Consider the following 21151-nt stretch of genomic DNA (forward strand, 5'->3'; position numbering starts at 1 on the left):
TTAAAACAAATTTGTCTCATATAAATTATTTAAATGTGCACAATATTATCTTGTCTGTTGATTAGAGTCATAGAGCTTTCCTTTCCTGAAATTAATTATTACATTTGATTTATGTTGACATTATTTATGCATTAAGGAATAATTATATTTCGGTTAAGTACTGTGCAATGTTGAATAGTGATGTTGTGCATATACCTAGTGATGGTGCATATACCTTGTGCTTGGCTAGCTCTATCTCACAGGTCTGTAGATCAATGCTGATGGGCCGTGATGCCTGCAGCAGTTCGGCAGTGTGGGAGATCCAGGCGTGCAGCTCATCAAAATTGTTCTGAAACTGGCCCAATCCCAGCAGTGCACACTCCAGCTGGTGCTGCTCAATTACGCATAGAATATTTGAATTGCACCATAAACTAATGCTTATTAAAATTATGTTTTTAATATACATGCTTCAAAGTTTTTACTAGTGTAAAAGGCTGATAGGTAAATATGTGTATGTCGTACCTGTCGGCTGACAGTCTCTGACTCCAGACTGTCCCAGCGCTGCCGAAAATCACTCAACGGTGAAGTGGACCCGGGCCGAACAGAACCCGGAGATAGACGACCCACAAAACGATGATTCAAACTCTCAATCTCAATCTTTTTCTGGTATAATTCCCGCTTGAACTCCTGAAGGGAGTGATAAAACAACCAGGGTCTTGCTAAGAGGTAAAAAAAAGAAACGCTCAAGAATTTTCAGTTTGAGAAGTACTTGGTAAACTGTCTCCTGGGCAATAGGGCTCACCTTCAGACCAAACAGCTGCTCTTTGACCGATCCAAGATCAGATCCCACTAAGAACTCTTCAGTGGATTTCAGCTCTGCTGACTTGAGCCACTCAAATAGCCCCTACAAACAGAGTAAAATAGATGTTGTATGCTGCAGCACCCTTAGATTGTTTTAATCAGCAGTCTGTTTGTAAATAGGCCCTGTCTATTTGTGTGTTTTTATTGGGAGGATTAACAATAAAATACTTTATATATTTATTATTTTCAATTTAACAAGTCGTAATATTTTACAGCAAGTATTTTTATGATATTTTTATTAAACATATACCTGCAGAGTATCCTGATAATTCAGCACCAACTGCAGAGATTCTTCCAACTTATTGTTGCACTCAGTCCAGATCTTATTTAGATTGTTCCATGTGCAGTACAGCTAAAACGGTTTATTGGGCATAAAAACAAAAGTTAGCATTAGCTATATACTGTATATAATAAATATTTTAAGAATTGGCATCTAAAATGCTTATGTAAAATACAGACCTCATCTAAGCTTTTTGTGACTTCGGGCTTGTCTGTGTCTCCACATGCAGACATTAACTCCATTCCCAAAACCCCAAGTATGTCCAGTTCTCCTTGAAGTCCATCAATGTCCTCTCTCAGTGTCTGTAAATGAAATTTAAAGTGTACACTAAGTGTAAACATTTTGTTTAGCAAAAACAGTTATTTCCTCCTCTCTTTAAGACTGGTTAAAAGACTTCACATTCATATACTCATCTCTAGCTTAGTGAATTTCTGATGAGGCCTGTGCAGTCCCATATAAGACCTGAAGTGTATTACCTGCATTGTGACCAAGCTCTGCTGGATGGTCTCAGAGTCAGTTCTGCTTGAATTGAGGTCTAGCAGAGTTTGTTGGGCATCATTCAACCCAACTGTCATGCTGCTTACATCATTCCAGAACCTTGAAGCCAATTCAAGCAGGTGAAGGAGCCACTTCTCCCTCTCCTGACACTGACTTTGTGTCTCCTCCCACTGGCTGGTCAGGCTGCTCACCCGATCTTGGATGGCTACAGAGACAGAGAATTTACTCAATTACTCAATTATTTCAATCAAATAAAGGTACATTTGAAAGAGCAGATACTCACTTTGTTATTTATTATTCTAAATCATAATCAGAAAATCTACAAAGTGCACTATATGGCCAAAGGTAATGCTGGAAGCACACAATTGTCTAGAATGGCTTTGTATGTGGTAACCAGAGGTGGCAAAAGCACACACATCCTTTACTCAAGTAGAAGTACAGATACTCATTTTTTTAAAAGATTCCAGTAAAAGTTGAAGTAGTGACTACACTCTTTTACTCAAGTTAAAGTAAAGAAGTAAAAAGTCATAAAAAGTCACCGATACTACTACCTGTTTAGTGTCATGCTGGTAAATGGACGTCATGTTTTATTATATATGTGTGTGTGTGTGTGTGTGTGTGTGTGTGTGTGTGTATATAATATATAATATAATATAATGTATACCGTGTATCACCAAGGCCATATCCCAAACTGTACAGAGATTCCAGCTATGTCCTTGAAAACAACTCAAAATTACTGTGATGTTTTACAAATGACAAAATTAATTTAAAATTAAGCACTTCGTGTTTTTTGGGTTGACACCAGGGGCGGTTCTAGGGTTTCATCTTTAGGGGGGTTTAGCCCTCAGTGAGACTTTATAACAAGAAGAGTTTTATATTATATATTATATGACAACTCTGGTAATAAGAATAGTGACATTTCACTGCTTTTGGTTGCCGTCTTTGCGTCTTTCCGCCGATTAACGTTATAGATAAACACCTCCAGCTCTGACTGCGCGTGCACGCTGCGCGTGCCTGTGCTTTTCCGTTCAAATAAAGCACACAGCTGAAGACGTACTTTTGAAAGACTACAACACACGCGTGTAAAACCAAAGTAAAAAAATCGCTCTTGGATCAAACTGATAAATAATTTTCTTTCCCATCGACGACATGTCCTGCATTTTAACGTCATTTTTATTGTTTATTTATGAAAGTAAAAATGATCCTTATAGTTTTAGGGTGGCTGAGATTACAGACGGGGGCTGAAGCCACCCTAAAAAGGGCTAGAACCACCCCTGGTTGACACAATTCGCAACGCATTCGCCAGGAATCCTTTCTGATGCCGATTATTTCAAACATCTCCCTCATATGGCCATCCATGTGTGTCCAGGACTGTCCTCGTTGTTAGTTATTTTAACATCGGTGACTCCCTCTGAATTAATATTAGCTATTCCTTTTGTAGGCGTGCTGCTCATTGTTAGCTCCGCTATCCTTAGTCTATGTCTGATAGGCAGTAAATAATACAGTACACCAGTCACATGGGGAAAAAGCCGCACAATGATAAGATGATAGGCTGGAAACAGCGCTTAATGAGAAGAAATAATACTAAAAGTGACGAGTCCGTTTTGAAAATGTAAGAAATAAAAAGTACAGATATTTGTGTAAAAATGTAATGAGTAAAAGTAAAAAGTTGTCCGAAAAATAAATAGTGGAGCAAAGTATTGATATCAGAAAAATGTACTTAAGTACAGTAACAAAGTGTTTTTACTCCGTTACTTCCCACCTCTGGTGGTAACATTAATTCCATTCAGTGGAACTAAAGGGCCCAAACATACTCCACTATGACAATGTACATCCCTGCACCGTTCTCCATACATCTCTGGAACATGGTGTGCCAAGGATGGGATGGTATGGTAGGACATGAGTGGTGTGCATAGAGAACTGACATCAAACCTACAAAACCGAAAAGCTGACTACATGCCAGTCCTTGCTTCAGTTCCCTGACATCATTAATGGCTGTATGAGCAAATTCTAAAATGCTAGAAAAAAATCTACTGAAATGCTTTTTTATAGGCACAGAGGTTATTAAAACTGCAAAAGTATTCAATCATTAATGCGATGTTCAACAAACACATATGGGTGTGAAAGGTCAGGTGCCCAACAACTTTTGGCTATACATATATACATATTGGCTATACATATTATTATTTTATATACATTTCCCCTATGTATATAAAATAATAATTCATGAAATAAACTAAAACTGGTTACCTGTGCCTATGGAGCTGCCCCCTATAGCTTGTGTGTTTGCCAGCAGCCCTTCAGCTTCAGTCCTCACAGTATTTAGGCTTAGCTCCAGCTTGGAGAGCTCAGCCAGAGTGTTCTTGTTGTCCTTCAGCTGCTCCTGAATGCGTGGAGTGAGGCCCTGCAAAATCACTGTGGCCTGCATATGGTTGTACATACGCTCCAGGCTTTCCCCTATCAGAATCATCCTCTCATTCAGCTACAGGACAAAAAGGCAGACATTGGCAGACAGAAGGGTGGTGATATTCTCAGCACAGTGACAATAGCATGGCAACGTGTGTGGTGCTGGTACTGTACATGTTTCAGGCAAAGCCGTGTTGCCACACTTGGCACTTTCCTAAACACCCAGGCACAATATATGTTTGTCTTTCTCTTTCTCTACCTTTAGTGTAATAAACTGGCTCTTTTGTGTATATTCTAGTCAGCAAATCATGATAAAACTATATACATTTTTGCACTTGTTCATGTATATAAGGTTTAATAAGTTATCTTTTGCGTATATTACCTGTGTATACCGTGGCAGAGATTCCTCAAGTACTCCAGCAGCCTCTCTGACTCTGTCTCTGATGGTCTGGTAGTGCTCCTCAGCCTCTGACACTTTCTGGCTGTATTGCTGAGCCTGGTCAGGACTCAGGTCTGACAGACGCTTGGCCAACATTCCTAATCGGAATATCAAAGGCTTGTGCTCAGCTATAGACTCCCTTAGGCTCTGTGTAAAAAGAAATAATTAGCAGTGGGTTATGAGAATTTGGGTCAGTATGCCACTTTTTGTTCATTTAAATTAAACCTCTTTCACTAAAAACAAGTGCTGTGATTTCAAATCATCTGGAAGAAGCAAGTGTGTTCAAAGCATTTACTGAAGGATGACCTAATAGGGAACTCTTGGTAAATAGAAAAAGTCCTAAACAAAGCCCTGACTGTTGACATAGGAAGAGGGAGTACTGGAGAGACCAGATTTTGTAGTACCTGTAAGAGCTCCTGTTGTTCTCTGAATGCTTCGTAACTGATGGTGTTCAAAGAAAGCTGGACAGTAAGGGATTTGGTTTCCTGTAACCATGGCAACACCTCGGCATAGCACTCAGAGAACTGGGACAAGAGAGACTGAGCATGCTCCAGCTGCAGCACCACGTGGGAATTTGTGCCGGTGGTTATCTGACATTGCTCCTCCAGAGTATCTAAACCAGTCTGTTAAAAAAAAAAAAAAATTTGGAATTTAAATATCTAGATTCTCTTTGCAAAATTTACACCACAATCCTTAATGCTACAACTTAGCAGAACAAGAGACTATTTTTAATGATTGTAGGCTGAGATTTTTTAATGTTAATAAGTTCATGATTGGTACCTGAAGACTTCCCATATCCTCAATATCACTGTATGCCTGTAAGAGTTCAGAAACCTTCACCATTTTCTCTATGTTAAACCTGTGCTGAAGAATCTCCACTGCTAATATCTGTTGAAAAAATGTATTTTTAAAATCTTCAATGATTCAAGATATAGCATTTTATGATACAATAAAGAGTAGTTAACATATTTATATTTTACATTTACATATTTAGTTGAATAAAATGAAACTTATATGTAGGAATTTCACCTTTTGCTCATAGAGCTGTGTAGCAATGACATCAGGGTCCAGGTTGATGACTTTGAGTTTCTCCAGTCCCTGGGTTGTAGCTCGAAACCAGGCCGATTCTTTTTCAACTGCTTGTTCCAACTGCAATAAAAATGAAATAATTAATATGTCAAAAGAAGAAAAGAAAAAACAGAACTAGAAATACATCAAGTTAAAAGAAATGATAAAAAAATACATATAAATATGACACCACTATCAGCTATAACCTACTTTTTATTAATAATTAAATGAGATAAATGGGTTTTAATTTTGCTTTTACCCTCTGTCTCTCAGCAGCACACAGCATTGCATCTCCAGTCTGAGATGTTCCCAGAAGTTCCCTCTCGATGCGGCCCAGCCACAGGTGGAGGTCCTCCTGACTGGAGGTGCATCGGCTAGAGGCCTCGAGCGCGTTCTCCAGCCTCTGCAGCACATCAGCACTGCCTAAACTGAGCACTGAGTACCGGATACGCAAGCTATCTGCCTTCTCTTGTACCAGATGAGACTCCTCCTCTGAGAAGGAATGGGTACAAATAACCAATATAATTTTTTTTTAATTCTTTAATCATGGTCGTTAATAAAGGTTAAGAGAGCTGATACCTGAGACCATCTCCATGAAATCATGACAGCAGTGTTGAAGATTTCCAAAGTCGACACTCTTAGCTTTTATATCCTCCATGACAGCCTATACAATATAAAATATAATATTGTCAATACAAAATAGAAGTATACTGTCTAAAATATATACACAGCCAAAGTTTTCATCTAATCACCTTGGCCTGATCAGTGGCTTCCTGTAAATGGAGCATTGCTCTCTCTGCAGAACGGAGCTCAGCTAAGTCCTGCTCCATGGATATTAGCCACTGATGAAGACTGTCTATTCTCTCCTGAAAGAGCTGAGCCTGAGGCAAAATTAGCTCCAAACTCTGTCTCCTGTTAACATAATGCATACCTTTGCTCTTAAAGGATTACAATAACTTACTGAAAAGACAAAACAAGGTTTGAGGACATCATGCTGACCTGCTATTAGCACCTAAAAGAAGAGCTTCCCACTTCAGTTTGAGTTGGGGAAGTCGGAGTTTGGATTTATCTCTTTCTTCCTCTTGAAGCCCTTCAGCTAAACGTGGGCCCTCCTGCATCATAGTTTCCATGTTAAACCTCCTGTCCTCTAGAAGACGCTGTAGAAGCTGTTGGAAAAGTCCACAATATTTACAAAACACTGTTAGAATATTCACTCTAAGTGTAACAAGACTTTTAAGTGAGGGTGTTGAAATGTCCATTTATGTACGTTTAGTTGGATTTGGGATTAATGTGTCCGGCACACGCACACGCACACGTGCACACACACACACACACACACACACACACACACACACACACACACACACACACACACACACACACACACACACATACACACACACACACACACACACATACACACACACACACACACACACACACACACACACACACACACACACACACACACACACACTTAAATGATCCATATTTAGGTGTTTTGTATGCCTGAAATCTTTATCTGCTTTTTTTTTGGAATTTTTGTTATTTGTATTTAAAATGTATTATTAAAAGTAAGTTTATACTTTATACAGGAGAGAATCTGTAACTTGAATTGAATAGGATGCAGGCCTAAAATTAAGAACTTTCATTCAGTCAAAAATGTGCCTCATTCTGTCACTGTGCCCATGAAGTAAAGGTTGTCTCATGTATCAAGGCTTCATTGTGGTTATCCAGGCATGTTTCACCTTACTCACTACTCTAACAAAAGACAGCTATTTCAGGCAGAACAGTGAATAAGTTCCCGTCAGGAACTGTACAATAAAGCATTCAGGATCTCAGTGTGAGCATGAACTTCTCAGGAGAAATGCGGTTTCAGGATAAAAAGTGCTTTAAAAGAATTTCAAGGTTGAATTCACATTTACATACACAGCTCTGCAAGGAGACAAGGTTTATCAAAACAAATGCATACTTCATTTAGGAAGGGGTCATAGGCATACCTTCTGTTCTTGAAGCTGAGCTTTCAGTACTTTAAATTCAGATGAGGGAGGTTTTTGATTTGCCACAAGCTCTTCAATCTCGCAAACCCATGTTAATAATGTCTGCAGATTTTGCATAAACATTTCAGGATCCCCAAATCCATCTGTCAGTGCCAAATTACTCCGGGTAGTCTGGAATAAAGAAAAGATCATATACCCATATGTCAAAGAATTCACAAAAAAGAGCATTAGATATAATGCGGCTGCCAGTCTTTCAATGATAAAATGATGTGTTAAAATTATTGACAGCACCTTCTTTCTATCAAGACTCAATACTTTCTCCAAAATGGATTTTCCAATAGCATTGCAGCTGTGAGCAAAAATAGTTACTCCTTATTGGATATCTGATTAATTAATATGAAATTTTGAAAATCTATCCTGACAAATATTTTTCATTTTGGCCAACAGGAAGTGCATCAACCCTCCAGTTGGTGATCCGTGGTCTTATATAGCTTTCTCAAACTTGTTATATTAACATCATTTAGAAATATTTCCAATTTTTTTTATTCAAAAAAGAAAGAACAGGAATTGACAGAGAATATCTAAACATCTGAGCAAAGTAGCATGGCATCTTGTCAGAATTTCTTACAAAACTAATATCTTCAAACCTAGTTCCTTGTGTCAAAAGAAAAAATGTAGCACTGAGAAATCTAAACAAATAAGCAAAGAATCAAACAAACAAACAAAATCAGAACCTCTGCTAATTGATCAGCGGCTCCTGTGAGGACCCTAACCGTCCGGGTAACAATAGGATCTCCGCCTTTCTGTCCTGCTGGATATTCTGTCACCTCCACAATTTCTGTCACAACAGTCTCTGTCACTTCGGTGACTTCTGTGACTTCTCGAGTATTCAAAGTTTTCCATGACCATGGGCTTCCAGAATCCCGTCTCTGCAGGGTGCCTCTTGTTTCTGCTATTCCACATTGTCCCAGAGGTGATCTCCTGTACTCAGGAACATTGGTTCTCCTGGGCAAAGACCCATTGTATATTGTTTTGGCTGGGGAAGGTGTGTTTCTCCAGGCATTATCCAAAGTGCTGGTGGTTGTAACAGTAAGAGCAGGAGAGCTCCTGCTTTTGTCTGGTGTGGGAACTTGTGGAGAGATTTGGTCCACATCTTCTATTTTCCTCTCCTCCTTAGGAGGCTCTGGGACAGGCCATTCCCTCTGTCTCTGGTAGCATTCTTTGAGGAAGGCCTCATTTGTCCTTACTTGCTTGGACTTCTGACCCAGGCAACTTGGTCTACTTATAAGGTTACCCATACTTCAGCCTACAGGCAAGTAAGATGTGAGGCAAGAAGGCCTCAGGGCCATGCATACAGGAGTTGCTTCAGCTACCTAAAATAAAAGGGTACTCAGCATGAGTGTATATTTTAACCTTCATCCCGAACACTTTCTTCCTCTCCAACACAAACTCTCTGTGGACAAATCTAATACACACTGCACACCACAAGACTCAGTTATAGTCTTTCAAATTCTATGTAGGGAAAATCATCTACTAACAAACAGTAGAAGTGTCTTGTAAAGAACATAGCACAAACTAGGTCTCTATTCTAACCCACTACATATTCATATTAAATACACACAAAATGACACCGTCTTGAAGGTTTGGGGCATAGACATGCAATTGGCAGGCTTCTCTAAACTCTTCTTAGAATTCCCACTGTTTGCTATGGCAGCCAGAATTAGTGTCCCCTGCCAGGGCTTGCCCCAGGAAGGCACTGGGAAACCATTTTTCTCTTGATCAAATATGACAGGCATAAAAATGCTGCAAAATTTTCTTGTCTCAAAAGGTGGGGGTTCTGTTTTGGGGTTTTTTTTTGGCACAGAGGATTGGTATATTGGGAGGAGAGCCATAAATGACATGCAGAATAGGAGTACTTAGTGTAAAAAAAACTAAATTGTCTCTGATAGGCCTGAGATGAATTATTATCAGAAGATAATAAATACATTCCTCTTATATTGTAAAACAGTGAATTGAAAAACTAAAACTTTTCATTCACAACATACAATTGTCTTTTCTTCTTTGAATATTTCTGCTTTTGGAACACAGTCTTCAGCATTATTTAACTTTGTGCTGAGACAATGACCAATAACCCCTAAATAGTTAGTATGACCTATCAAATAGGAAGACAACTTAGCTTTTTACATTGAAAATATATAAAATCTTTCTATTCCTACTTTTTCTAATAAACAATGACGTACAATAATTAAAAGCTCAGTGAGAGCCAGTCGTTATTGGTCATTGAGGCCAGACCAGGTCATTCTGGATCAGTGTATATTAATGTAGTGAAGCCTGAGGAACTTTGAGGTGGCTGGACCCATACAATTAAATGTCTGGGAGATATAGCGGACTAAGCACTACCTAGTATATCTTCCCTATATGCACTATAAACTGATAGATTTAATTCACAAATTAATGAAGATTAACTGATGCAAGGATTTCATTAGCTTGCTGGCTCTGTAAATGTCAGGTAACCTTTCTTATAAAATAGTAATTTTTTTAATATATAATATAATAATATTTCTTTAAAAATGGTATATATTTTGGCAGGACTGATCCATCATCTCCCAGATGGTCATATATCTGTGCAAAGATAAGAAGTTATAAATGGAGACAATTGAAGGTCTATGATACCAAATACTCCATGACCATTAAATATTTCATGTGCATCACTAGCAATTAAACAGACACCAAATCTGATATAGCACTGTTTCCTTTGAAAGTGAGTATACAGTATATACATCCTAGGTCAATATACCGTCCAGTACCATTTTAGTGGGATTATGGGAGCATTTTGTCTCCGGTTTGAGTGATTTTTAAAACTGCTAAACAAGCTGAAAATTGAGAACTATCAAATTTCATTCAAGGGTAATTGAATAAAAAAAAAACGAAATATATTGTGCATCAATTCAGATTTAAAGCAATGCACGGTATGAGGTATTCAACCTGTTTAACTATACAACACACTGAAATATATCGCAGCACAGCCATCATCATGAATCTCCTAAACCACCTTCCATTATGATAGAATGGTCTGTTGTTTAAGACCACTCATCTACGCATTGATTTTTGTGGCATATCACAGGCAGAAACACAATGAATCGAATTAACCTAACGATGTTGACTCATTTTCATGGATAATCTATAGCATTTCCAATAAAGAAGAAAAAGCTTGAAAATATGGCACAGTATTCGTCAGCAATGTAACTAATAACCAATAAACCATATATTAAACTTCATACTGACAAACAAGTGAAATCTAAATAAGATTATTTTTTCTTTTTAGTTTCTATGGCCACTAAAGGGATCCCAGTGTTGGGAAATGAATAAGTGTGGGTAAAGCCAGAGGCTACCATAACAATACCAAACCTTGGTTTGACCCCAATATGGCAAATAAATGGTAGCAGCTGGTTTTAGATATTACAAGGCAGTAAGAGCAACTGCATTTGTGGAGCATGTGTCTATTTATATTTAATAATAGTGATGAATATAAATCCGATATTTAAGTCAGAGAGACTTCATATAGTAATCAAGATAGTGGGTTACGTTAATTAAAGGAGAGATGTAGGGTCCCCCATGGGACACATAAAAGCCCTTAACGGTATTGTTCAGCATGTGACCTCATACTAGCACTGACAGTCTACAGATATTGTCAATGAATTAACAAATATTAATTTTTTATGTTTCTATTGTCCACTATGTTTTGTCACAATGATTTGGTGATTGTATAACACACAGAAGTTTAATTTTGAATATATAAATGAAACTGTAACCCCTGAACTATAAAGATTGGTATTAAATTTAATCTAAATCACATAATTAGAAATAAATTATACTCACAAAAACAGCAATAGGTCAAGCTCAAAGGCATGCTTCAAAGAGAGAAAACTAATAAGAACTAAATTCCTTCAAGCTACTGCTCATAATGGATTCATTCCAAAATCCCCTTCAGTCAAACAAGAGCAATCCACATAGCATCACACACTGTGCACCTTTCCCTGCTGAGGCAGTGTAGTGGGGAAGTTTGAAAGAGCCCACCCCAATCTTGAAGATTTGGCGGTTTCTGACCGTTAAGGACACTGATTCATACTTACCCCAGGCCACAGATGACAAACAGCTAAAGAAACAATTCCATTGGTTCTTTTGCATTCAAACCAGAGAACAGATATCTTCAGCATCCTTTGAAAGATCTGCTTTTTCACTGGCAGTCTCATACATAGGCATACATATATTGTGCACTTGTGTACACACCCTCACTCTTTTAAACTCACTTTTAAAAACAAACACACACTAGGTCATGCTTTTCCGTTGCCCACAGTCACAGGCGAACAATGTTCTTCCCTGGCTTCAGCCTCCCCCTCCCACCGAGACTCTCTGTCCTCTTTGTTGTACCCTCTGCGATAGAGAAATTCCTTCCTTGTTGAGGAAACTGATGGGATGTGCACCAACTGGAACCCAGTATTGCTGTACTCCACTTGTCAGATATATAGCATGACTCCCATTTACAGATCTGGGAAGATCTTGGTCCATAAGCCGGCTGTGTGTTGTGTGAACTCTCGGGCTCTTGTTTCTCTTGTGTCAGACAGTTGGACAGCGGAGCACTCTCATCTCCGTGGCTCCTTCTTTCCCTCCATTGGCTAGCCCCTCCCCCAAAGTCTCTTTTGCCTCCCAAACTCCATGCTGCTTGTGGAGAAAAAAAGGAGAAAAAAAATGCTCTATAAAGACCCAGGCTGCCCCCAAACATTCACATGTTAAGTGACAGCTGCCTCCCGTGCCTATCTTGCCCGCTCTCTCATTCTCTTTCCCTCCCTCATACAGCAAGTGCAAGCCTGAACAGGACAGGCTACAATAGGAGGGACCCCCACTCATCAAGCACCACACACAACCCCCATCTCTATTCAAATCCTAACTACCTCACCAAAGCTACAGAGAGGGCTAATTACTGCGAAACATCTTTTCACTTTTCAAATTTCTTCCTGTTTGCAAACTTTCAAACAAACACAATCTTAAAGAGATCTTTTTTTTAAATAAATGCTTAAATGCTTGTGTCAAATTTCCACTCAGCAAGCATTCTCACAGAACCTTAGCAAAAAGAGGTGCTCATACATGTATGAACCTACTAATGTATTAAATAAAGCACTGTTGAAGAAAAGGAAATGAAATAGATCTTTGTGTTTACCATGGGTCCCTTGGGCTTAATGACTATAATCAGTACTCTAGCAAGGTGTCAGGTCTCACATAAGCCCATAGCCCTGTGGGTATGGTGAGATTTAGAGAGATAGGGAAGGAGGAGGAGTGAGAAACCGGTAAAATAAGAGAGTTGGGAGTGGGCAGGTGTATAAGCAGGTGTGATATAACTCTAGAGAAAAGGTGCACAGGTGTTGCACACATACAAATGCTTTCTGTTCTCTTACACACTCTCAACTCATTGCACCTGCATCCCACCAATTATCTCCAGTACATCTTTCACACAACCGAAGCAGATTGGGCTACTAGTTAATTCCCATTTTAATCTAATCACAAGCAGCTTAGTTAAGTCAAGTACAAACATCCACTGAACATCTGGTGGCAATTAACCTTACATGCATTTTGCAGACCTTGTGAATCTCAGCTTTCAGAAGCTGTCATTACTGTTCTTGTGTGATAACTTAGTGTTCTTCTTTCAATTGGTGTGAGCTCACTGTTCTCTATTGCATTTCCTGTCTTTATTCTTTATTCTAATAGCTCAGAAATATAGGTGTGACCCTTTGAAAACAAAAGATGACACCGCTGGGGGACAATAAGTCTTCACCATAGAATGGTGAGACTATGGGTGAGTGAGTGATGACATGAGAGAGCCTTTCAGAGACAATAGGTAAGTCCTCCTCAGCCTTGAGCTTGAAGCTCTGATACAACCTTTTGACAACAATACGGTGAGGTTAGACAGAGTGGACCACCAACTTCAACCAAACAGACCACCCCTTTTGCAGGAGACCTAGGGTGAAGCATGAGTTCCAGCAGAGCAGGTGAGGGTAAAAATAGGCAGTGGAAGTGGAGAGAGAAAGCTAGACAGAATACATATGTCCTCTTCACATGAATCTGTCATTGTAATTCCAGTGGGAACTGTGTATGAGGAGACTCTCCAACCACTACACTAAGCACTTAAATGATTAACTTTGACCCATCCCCCCAACTGAGACAGTGGAGGATATAAAATAGACAAAAGGACGCGACGGTGAAAAAATAAGAGCAACAATGCCTGTTGTTAAGGCTGTCCTGGGAAAGAAAATTCAATGGCAAAATCCAGAAGGGGTCAAATTATTTACCCTTACTAAGCTTTGATATAAAAGAAGTGCATGTTTGCGGTATTTCTATGGGCTCTGCTCTAATGCATTCCAGAGAAACCAAGTTGTTAAATATTCTTGCATTTATTTTGCATTAAATGAACTTTTTTTTTGTAAGACTCCAGAACTAAAGGTCACATACTAGACATGACTTAATAGCTAATGGAACTTTTCATTGAGGTCACAATTAGAGTTTGATTTTGCCAAACAACTGCTATAGTTACTACATGCTCTCTCTCTCTCTCTCTCTCTCTCTCTCTCTCTCTCTCTCTCTCTCTCTCTCTCTCTCTCTCTCTCTCTCTCTCTCTCTCTCTCTCTCTCTCTCTCTCTCTCACACACACACACACACACACACACACACACACACACACACACACACACACACACACACACACACACACACAATTTTCACCTTTAATATAATTAATTAATTTATTATAATTTAGTGTTCTTTATATCCATGAAACTGTAAGGTGCTGTAATATTTTGCCTTAAAGAAAGATAGAAAGGAAATGTTTGAGCTTGCAGTTTGGTGTCTGTGACAGTCAGTGGTTGGCATGGTCTCACTCTGTTCTTGCCAGAAATTGCAGTCTGTGAGACACCTGATCCCTGATCCCTACACAGTCATCTCCTCATTGAGCTAATTATATTGTTCCCTGTGACAAAGTCTGCCTCTGTCCACTGTCTAAGGCCACAGCTTTTACCACTCTCAGTCAATCTGCACCTCCTGACATGTAATACAGAAATAGAAGAAAGGATCAAAATAAGGATCTTAATTATATATCCTGCTCGGTTAGTTATAGACAAAGACAAAGATAAAACAAATATATTTCACAGCAAAGAATATGACAGTAATTATATATAATTTTAGTTTGATTGACTTTATTACAATAGGCTGAAGTAATATCTTATCTATTTTTTGTTTATTTGTAAAATGAATAGCCTCAATATGTTCACCAGGCAGATAGTATGGGCTAATCTGTGAGATGCCAAATGGGTTGCAGATGAGGCCAAATTCGATCAAAACCCCATGTGTCCTAAGACCTGAAAGCACCAAAGTGGATTATTCCTATTGACAACTCCCCCTCCCCCAACATTTTACTCTCGCCTCTGCCTTTAGATTCAATAAGACTTCAGTGGACCCTCCAGTACACCATAATTAGCACTTGAGCAGACATTGCTCTTTCCATGCATCTCACGTGAAGCCTGTGCAAAGTGATAAATGAATATGTACAAAAGGATCTCTTTTGAGTCGAGGGGTCAAAACTAAAGCACTATTTGACAAACACAGTAATTTATCACCCAGAGTTCACTTCCCAGAAGAGTGTGTGTGTGTACGGATGGGGTCTTCCCTGCTGGGATGTCTGGAATACTAGAAGCTGAGTCACTGAGGAGGAAATAAAGAATGGACAACTTCAAATGCTTTCAGTTCCATCTATTCATCAGCTATGCATAGTTTATTCTCAGAAAGAACATTTCTGTCATGCTAAATTTAATCTTGTTCTGCCTGGGCAGGTGTTCAGAATAAGTTTCTGAATATCCAGTTTTTCTGCCACAGTAGCTGACAGAAATATTAAACATTATAAAAGAAAGTAAATAAACTTAATGCAAGCAATATTTTGCAATGTTCAGTAATGATATGCTTTTGTTGTTTGAGGACCTGCTGTGCAGAACAAGTTGATCAGAACTCTGTGATAAGAATACACAAGGGAGTCCTGCTGTCTGATGCTAATTAAGTCTGTTGTTTGTACAAGGGCAGGGTCTAGTCATTACAATAGCTTCATGTGCTAAACAACTACAGCTAATCAGTGCCTTATGTTAACCTTTGACATCTTTTATTTCCACGTTTTTGGGATGTCGTTCTTATTCATGGATGTCACTATGCAACTATTGTTCAATGCTTCTTTAATGTCATAAGGAGTTTATGGAGAATCAAGAACATGCTCTTGTTTTTAATCCCTTTCCCAGAACCCTTCTGAGTTGTTTTGCATGTTATGCATGCAGTGATAATTTCAGATGCAGACTTTGCTTTACAGAGCTCAATGAAAAGAGAAACCATTAAGACACACTATTTATCCAACTATTCAATATCAGCGGGATGTCAAAAGGGAAGAGAGAAAAGAGGCCCATGCACTGGAGATCAAGTAGAACAGAACATTATAGAATGTATGACTAACTGTCTTCTATGTTAAACGTACATTGGAGCTTTTTAACCTCACTAGAAACACATCATGTGTTACTGCATAGACTCGAGATGAATTTTTGTAAGAAATTTGAAATATTGTTAAACAAGATTGTCCACAGTGTGTCCAATGAGTATGCTACTCATTCCCGAGTTGTGTCTCTCTCCATTCATGTCAGATAGCAGAGAAGCAGACATGGGTTGTTACCAAGGGAAAGCAGTATGGCAGGACATAGAGGAATATTGATGCATGACTGATTACACCTATACATGCTTTTTGAACACAACATTTCAGATTTAGCACCCAAACCCCCACAACTAAAATAACCTATTAATAGATAAATGTACTAGACAATATAATAGAAGCATTGTCAATTTGGAACAGGCTTGGGCCTCTTACATCCATTGAAGAAAAAATTCTAATGCCACATCATGCAAAGACAATCTATAAAATACAAACATACTTTGAATTTTTTTTGGTAACAGTTTGGAGAAGAACCTCCATATCTATATGGGTGTAATGGACAGATGTTCATAAACATAGAATTCTCACCCACAATCAGAAGAAAGTCTCAGAACATGTTCATACTCCAAAATAAATGTCAGTCGGGTGGCATCATTGTTCAACTCATCATAGACCTTTCTCCTGAGCAATTCAATAAATTGCACATCCATGTGCAAACTGTGATTTTGTGATCATGTGATTCAAACCGTGTGCAAACTATGTGACTTACTATTTTTCATTACTAGTTATCATTTCATGATACTATTCTAGTCTTTTATTTAATACAAATCCTAACCAGATTTCCTATAACATTTAAGTGTTTGAATAAAAAAAAAACTGTTATATAATATTTACACCTACCAAAAGGTCTGTTTTGTGCTATAGACTTCTGCATTTTCTATATTTAATTTTCTTTTTTTTCTTTAAAATCCACAGTGGGTGTGTGAATAATGGTTAAGCTCACATGGATTATATACCTACTACTTCCCACTAAACTGGTAAGAGCAAGGAGAATTCCTTTTGTTTCAGTTATGTTAGACATGCATAGCCACTGATATAACAAAATGTTTAAATGTCACAGAAGTAAGTATAAAATTCTAAAAATGTAGGGTGCTCAAAGCTTGCTGTCACAGAAAATGTATAATATACTGTACATTTGGGTTCATTTGCCAGAAAGGTTCTGTGCTGTAACTTTCATCAAAGTTTTATGATTGTTTTAAATAACAAGCTAATAATAACATTGAAGGATCAGACGGTTTCCTCTGTAAGATCCCATTTTACTCTTGCTCCTCATCCTCCCATCTGAATCTAATGTGTTTTCTGTGTGTTCTCTCATGTGTGAAGAGGCCTCCAATGCTGTACTGCACCCCACTCTCCCCTTCTACTCACAGCACAATAGACTATGCCTGGATGTGTCCTTTCCTCAGAGGAACTGCTCTCACTCTTGTTCTCTGAGGTTGTAATGTCATTTACTGGCATTCAAGAACACACACACACACACACACACACACACACACACACACACACACACACACACACACACACACACACACACACACACACACACACACACACACACACGCACGCACGCACGCACACACGCACACAAACCAGCACACACACACTAGACCATATACTATATTAGAACAAAAAGGGCAACTCCTGTGTCATGAGTTAAGTTTTTGGCAACTGTCATTTTTAAATGATTTAAGATATAATTGGATTTGTTTTAATTAACTTGAAATATATAAAGGTACAGTATATGCACCTTACATATGCAGGATATACTGGAATTATGTTATAAAAACACCCTACTAAAAACACATATTTTAACAAGAAGCTACTGAACACTGTGCTGGTGGAACTCACTGCCTGATCCACAGGAGGCAGTCTCATCTCCATACTCTTCAGCCAGTGGCGCAGTGCCCGAATCTGCTCTCGAAACTCATTCTGCCACTGGCTCCACTCGTCTGTGTCCATCCTGGGAAGTGTCAGGAAACATGCAGAGCACATTCTGTATACTGTGGTTCCTTGCATTGCAGTGTTCTTACATTACATACATGCTCAATTCCATATACACTCATTCAATACACACGACTGTGCGCTATTATAGAGAAATGACATGCAACATTTTTTTTTAAATGTTGTCACTATAGATAGTGACAATTCTACAGTCCATAGCTGAAAATAATTCATGGAGGGATAATTATTATTATTTTTTGGCTGCAAAGACATTTTGGCTTCACATTGACTCTCTGTTATGATTAGCACCAATAGACAGTCATTGGTTCTAGCCTTATTGGTTTTTAAAAAAGATGACTCAATTTTTAAATTATGTCATGAAACAGTGGACTGAGAATTCTGAAATTATTTCTAGTAGATTATATTCCATTCCATTTATCTGATCACCTATATAGTAATGATTCTTGGAGTTAATTCAATATTAAATTTGTCACATACATAGGTGTTCCTAGCTACACAAAATTAATAGCTACTGTATGTGTTTGCCTTACCCATATCTTTTGTCTTCTGCATCCTAAAATTGGACACAAAAATATATTTATACACAAATAAATCAAATACATATACATACAAACACAGTTTTATTATGCTAATTCTATTGTATTTTTAACTAGATTTGTAAAGTTCGTTGCGACAAACTATGATGTTGGCTTTGACGGTGCAAGTATTTGCAAAGGCCGTTGCATTTTGGAGGCTAGTGGACAGAAAGATTGTGAAAGCTACTGGACCGCTAGGGTGTCAATACTTTTGGAGGTGAGCGGACATGAGCATGTGACGTGCTCAGAATACCTGTGAGGTAGTTCCCCTCATTGTGCTGAGTATTTTGATATGTCACATGTCCATGTTGTGCAAATTTTTTTATTTTCACGTGACGTCACGTGATATGACCAGAATACCCGTGGGGCAGTTCCCCTCATTGTGCTGAGTGTTTTGATATGTCACATGTCCATGTTGTGCAAACTTTTATTTCGCTTGTTTTGGGGGCGTGGCTACATGTGACGTCACGTGGTGTCGAGTGATGTCACCAGAATACCCAGTGGGGTGCCAATACTGTGGCTACTGAGGGTTTCGGCATTTCATGTCGATACCGCAGTCATTATGGGATTCTACTTATTATTATAGAACAGTACATGCATTTCTTAATGTTGGATGTATTGCGTGTGTGAGAGCTTAGAGGATTTTCGGAATTCCCCATTCAAGTCTATGGGATGTTCGATCGTCGACTACCGGAAAACCGAAAATTCCGTCGGAACTCCGGAATAAAACTTTCATCCGGAGTAAGGTCCTAAAGAACCTCTCAGAGTTCGGTGTAAATCGCTCGAAAAATTGCCGAGTTATAAACCTCAAAAGTTTATAATGGAAGTCTATGGGGAAAAAAGGCCAATTTGAAGTTCCGTACCTGGAAAGCCGGAATTCAGATCGCTTAGAAAAGTAATAGCAACAAATTTCAGACCAGGGTCTACGACATATCCGAATTTGTGCATGTGGCTCGAAAGCTCTAGGCCGCGTTTTTAAAATAAATTTTTGGCTAATAATAATAATAGTAATAATAATAATAATAATAATAATAATAATAATAATAATAATAATAATAAGCTTATAACGGAAATCAGAATGTTGGGTTCTACAAAACCAACATAATTACTTGTAGATGACACGTATTGCAGCAGTGCTATTGTGAGAATTTGGGTTCATATTTCTGCCTGCCACAAGGGGGAAGCAATGCTAATAATTGGTTTGTTGAACTCTAATCATTCTTATCTGTGTCTTGTTAATGAAGTGCTTCTGTCTTTTATTAGCTCTTTATTTATTTAAGCTTTACATTCTTTTCTTTTTATCATGGAATCAGTTAATCTTTTCTGTGTACTTTCGACTGTTTATGTTCTCTGTCTTGATCTTTGGCACATTTGGACTGTATTTTTCCCTAAACAATTTTGTAAGTTTGTCTGTATATTGAAATATGATTGGAGCAGACTTCAATGGGCATGTTGGTGAGGGAAACGGGGGTGATGAGGAGGTGCTGGTCAGGTTTGGTGTTAAGGAAAGGAACCTAGAAGGACAGATTATGGTGGAGATTGCTAAGCAGATGGAAATGGCTGTAGTTAACACTTATTTACAGAAGAGAGAGGAACATAGAGTTAAATATAAGAGTGGAGGTAGGAGTAGGTAGGTACACTACATTCTATATAGATGACACAATCTGAGAGAGTGGTTGTAGGAGAGTGTGTAGCAAGACAGTATCAGTTGGTGATGTGTAGAATGTCTCTGGGGGTCAGGATGAAGAGGAGAGGAAAGATAGAAAAGAAGACCAAGTGGAGGAAGTATATCATGAGGGATTCAGATAGAAGCCTAAACAGACTTTGGGTGGTCAGGAAGAGCTTCCAGATGACTGGTAAAATAAGTGATCAGGGAGACAGGTAGGAGGTGCTAGGTGTGTCATCTGGAAGGAGAAAAGAAGATAAGGAAACGGTGGTGGAATGAGGAAGTACAGGACAGCATTCAGAGGAAGAGTCTAGCTAAAAAAAGTGGAATGTAAAAAGGACTGAAGAAAGTAGACTAAAGATTACAAGGAATGAAGAGTGAAGAGGGATGTGGCAAAGGCCATACAGAAAGCATACTATGAGTTGTAAGTCAGGTTAGACATGAGGGAGGGTGAGAAGGACTTGTACAGATTAACAAGACAGAGAAATAGAGATGGGATGGATGTACAACAGATAAGGGTGATTAAAGATAGAGATAGAAAGATACTGACAATCGAGGAGAGTGTGCAGAAGATAGAAGTAGCATTTTTAGGAGCTGATGAATGAGAAAAATGAGAGAGAAAGAAGGGGGAGGAGGTAAATATTGTAAAGCATGAAATCTGAAAGATTAGAAAGGACGAGGTGAGGAAGGATCTGAGGAGAATCAAAAGTGGAAAGGCTGTTGGCCCAAATGACAGTCCTGTGGAGGTGTGAAAGTGTCTAGGAGAGACAGCATTGGAGTTTCTAATCAAGATTGCTCAACAGGATTTTTGAGAGAGAGAAGATGCCTGAGGAATGAGGGTGTTAGTA

The 21151-nt window shown here is 38.6% G+C and overlaps 1 protein-coding gene across 3 annotated transcripts in view; it reads right to left on the reverse strand.

The window, feature by feature from the left end:
- Positions 1–21151, reverse strand: part of macf1b (microtubule actin crosslinking factor 1b) — a 33364-nt gene that overhangs the window by 9893 nt on the left and 2320 nt on the right. Inside the window, exons 2-20 of one of the 3 annotated variants that reach the window (XM_047810964.1) lie at positions 18593–18615; positions 17949–18060; positions 8266–8904; positions 7532–7702; positions 6531–6697; positions 6284–6443; positions 6111–6195; positions 5791–6023; positions 5493–5612; positions 5244–5351; positions 4868–5086; positions 4407–4610; positions 3869–4100; positions 1597–1823; positions 1300–1422; positions 1091–1192; positions 782–883; positions 502–666; positions 215–370 (exon numbers count right to left, since the gene is read on the reverse strand). In XM_047810964.1, coding sequence (XP_047666920.1) covers positions 215–370; positions 502–666; positions 782–883; positions 1091–1192; positions 1300–1422; positions 1597–1823; positions 3869–4100; positions 4407–4610; positions 4868–5086; positions 5244–5351; positions 5493–5612; positions 5791–6023; positions 6111–6195; positions 6284–6443; positions 6531–6697; positions 7532–7702; positions 8266–8829 — 3138 coding nt within the window. In that variant the 5' untranslated portion in view covers positions 8830–8904; positions 17949–18060; positions 18593–18615. Of the gene's footprint in view, positions 1–214; positions 371–501; positions 667–781; positions 884–1090; positions 1193–1299; positions 1423–1596; positions 1824–3868; positions 4101–4406; positions 4611–4867; positions 5087–5243; positions 5352–5492; positions 5613–5790; positions 6024–6110; positions 6196–6283; positions 6444–6530; positions 6698–7531; positions 7703–8265; positions 8905–11664; positions 12258–17948; positions 18061–18592; positions 18616–21151 lie in introns of those variants that run through there. The other 2 variants (XM_047810965.1, XM_047810963.1) reach the window with 2 other exon arrangements.

The sequence above is a fragment of the Tachysurus fulvidraco genome, chromosome 3 (assembly GCF_022655615.1).
Source record: "Tachysurus fulvidraco isolate hzauxx_2018 chromosome 3, HZAU_PFXX_2.0, whole genome shotgun sequence".
Lineage (NCBI taxonomy): Eukaryota > Metazoa > Chordata > Actinopteri > Siluriformes > Bagridae > Tachysurus > Tachysurus fulvidraco.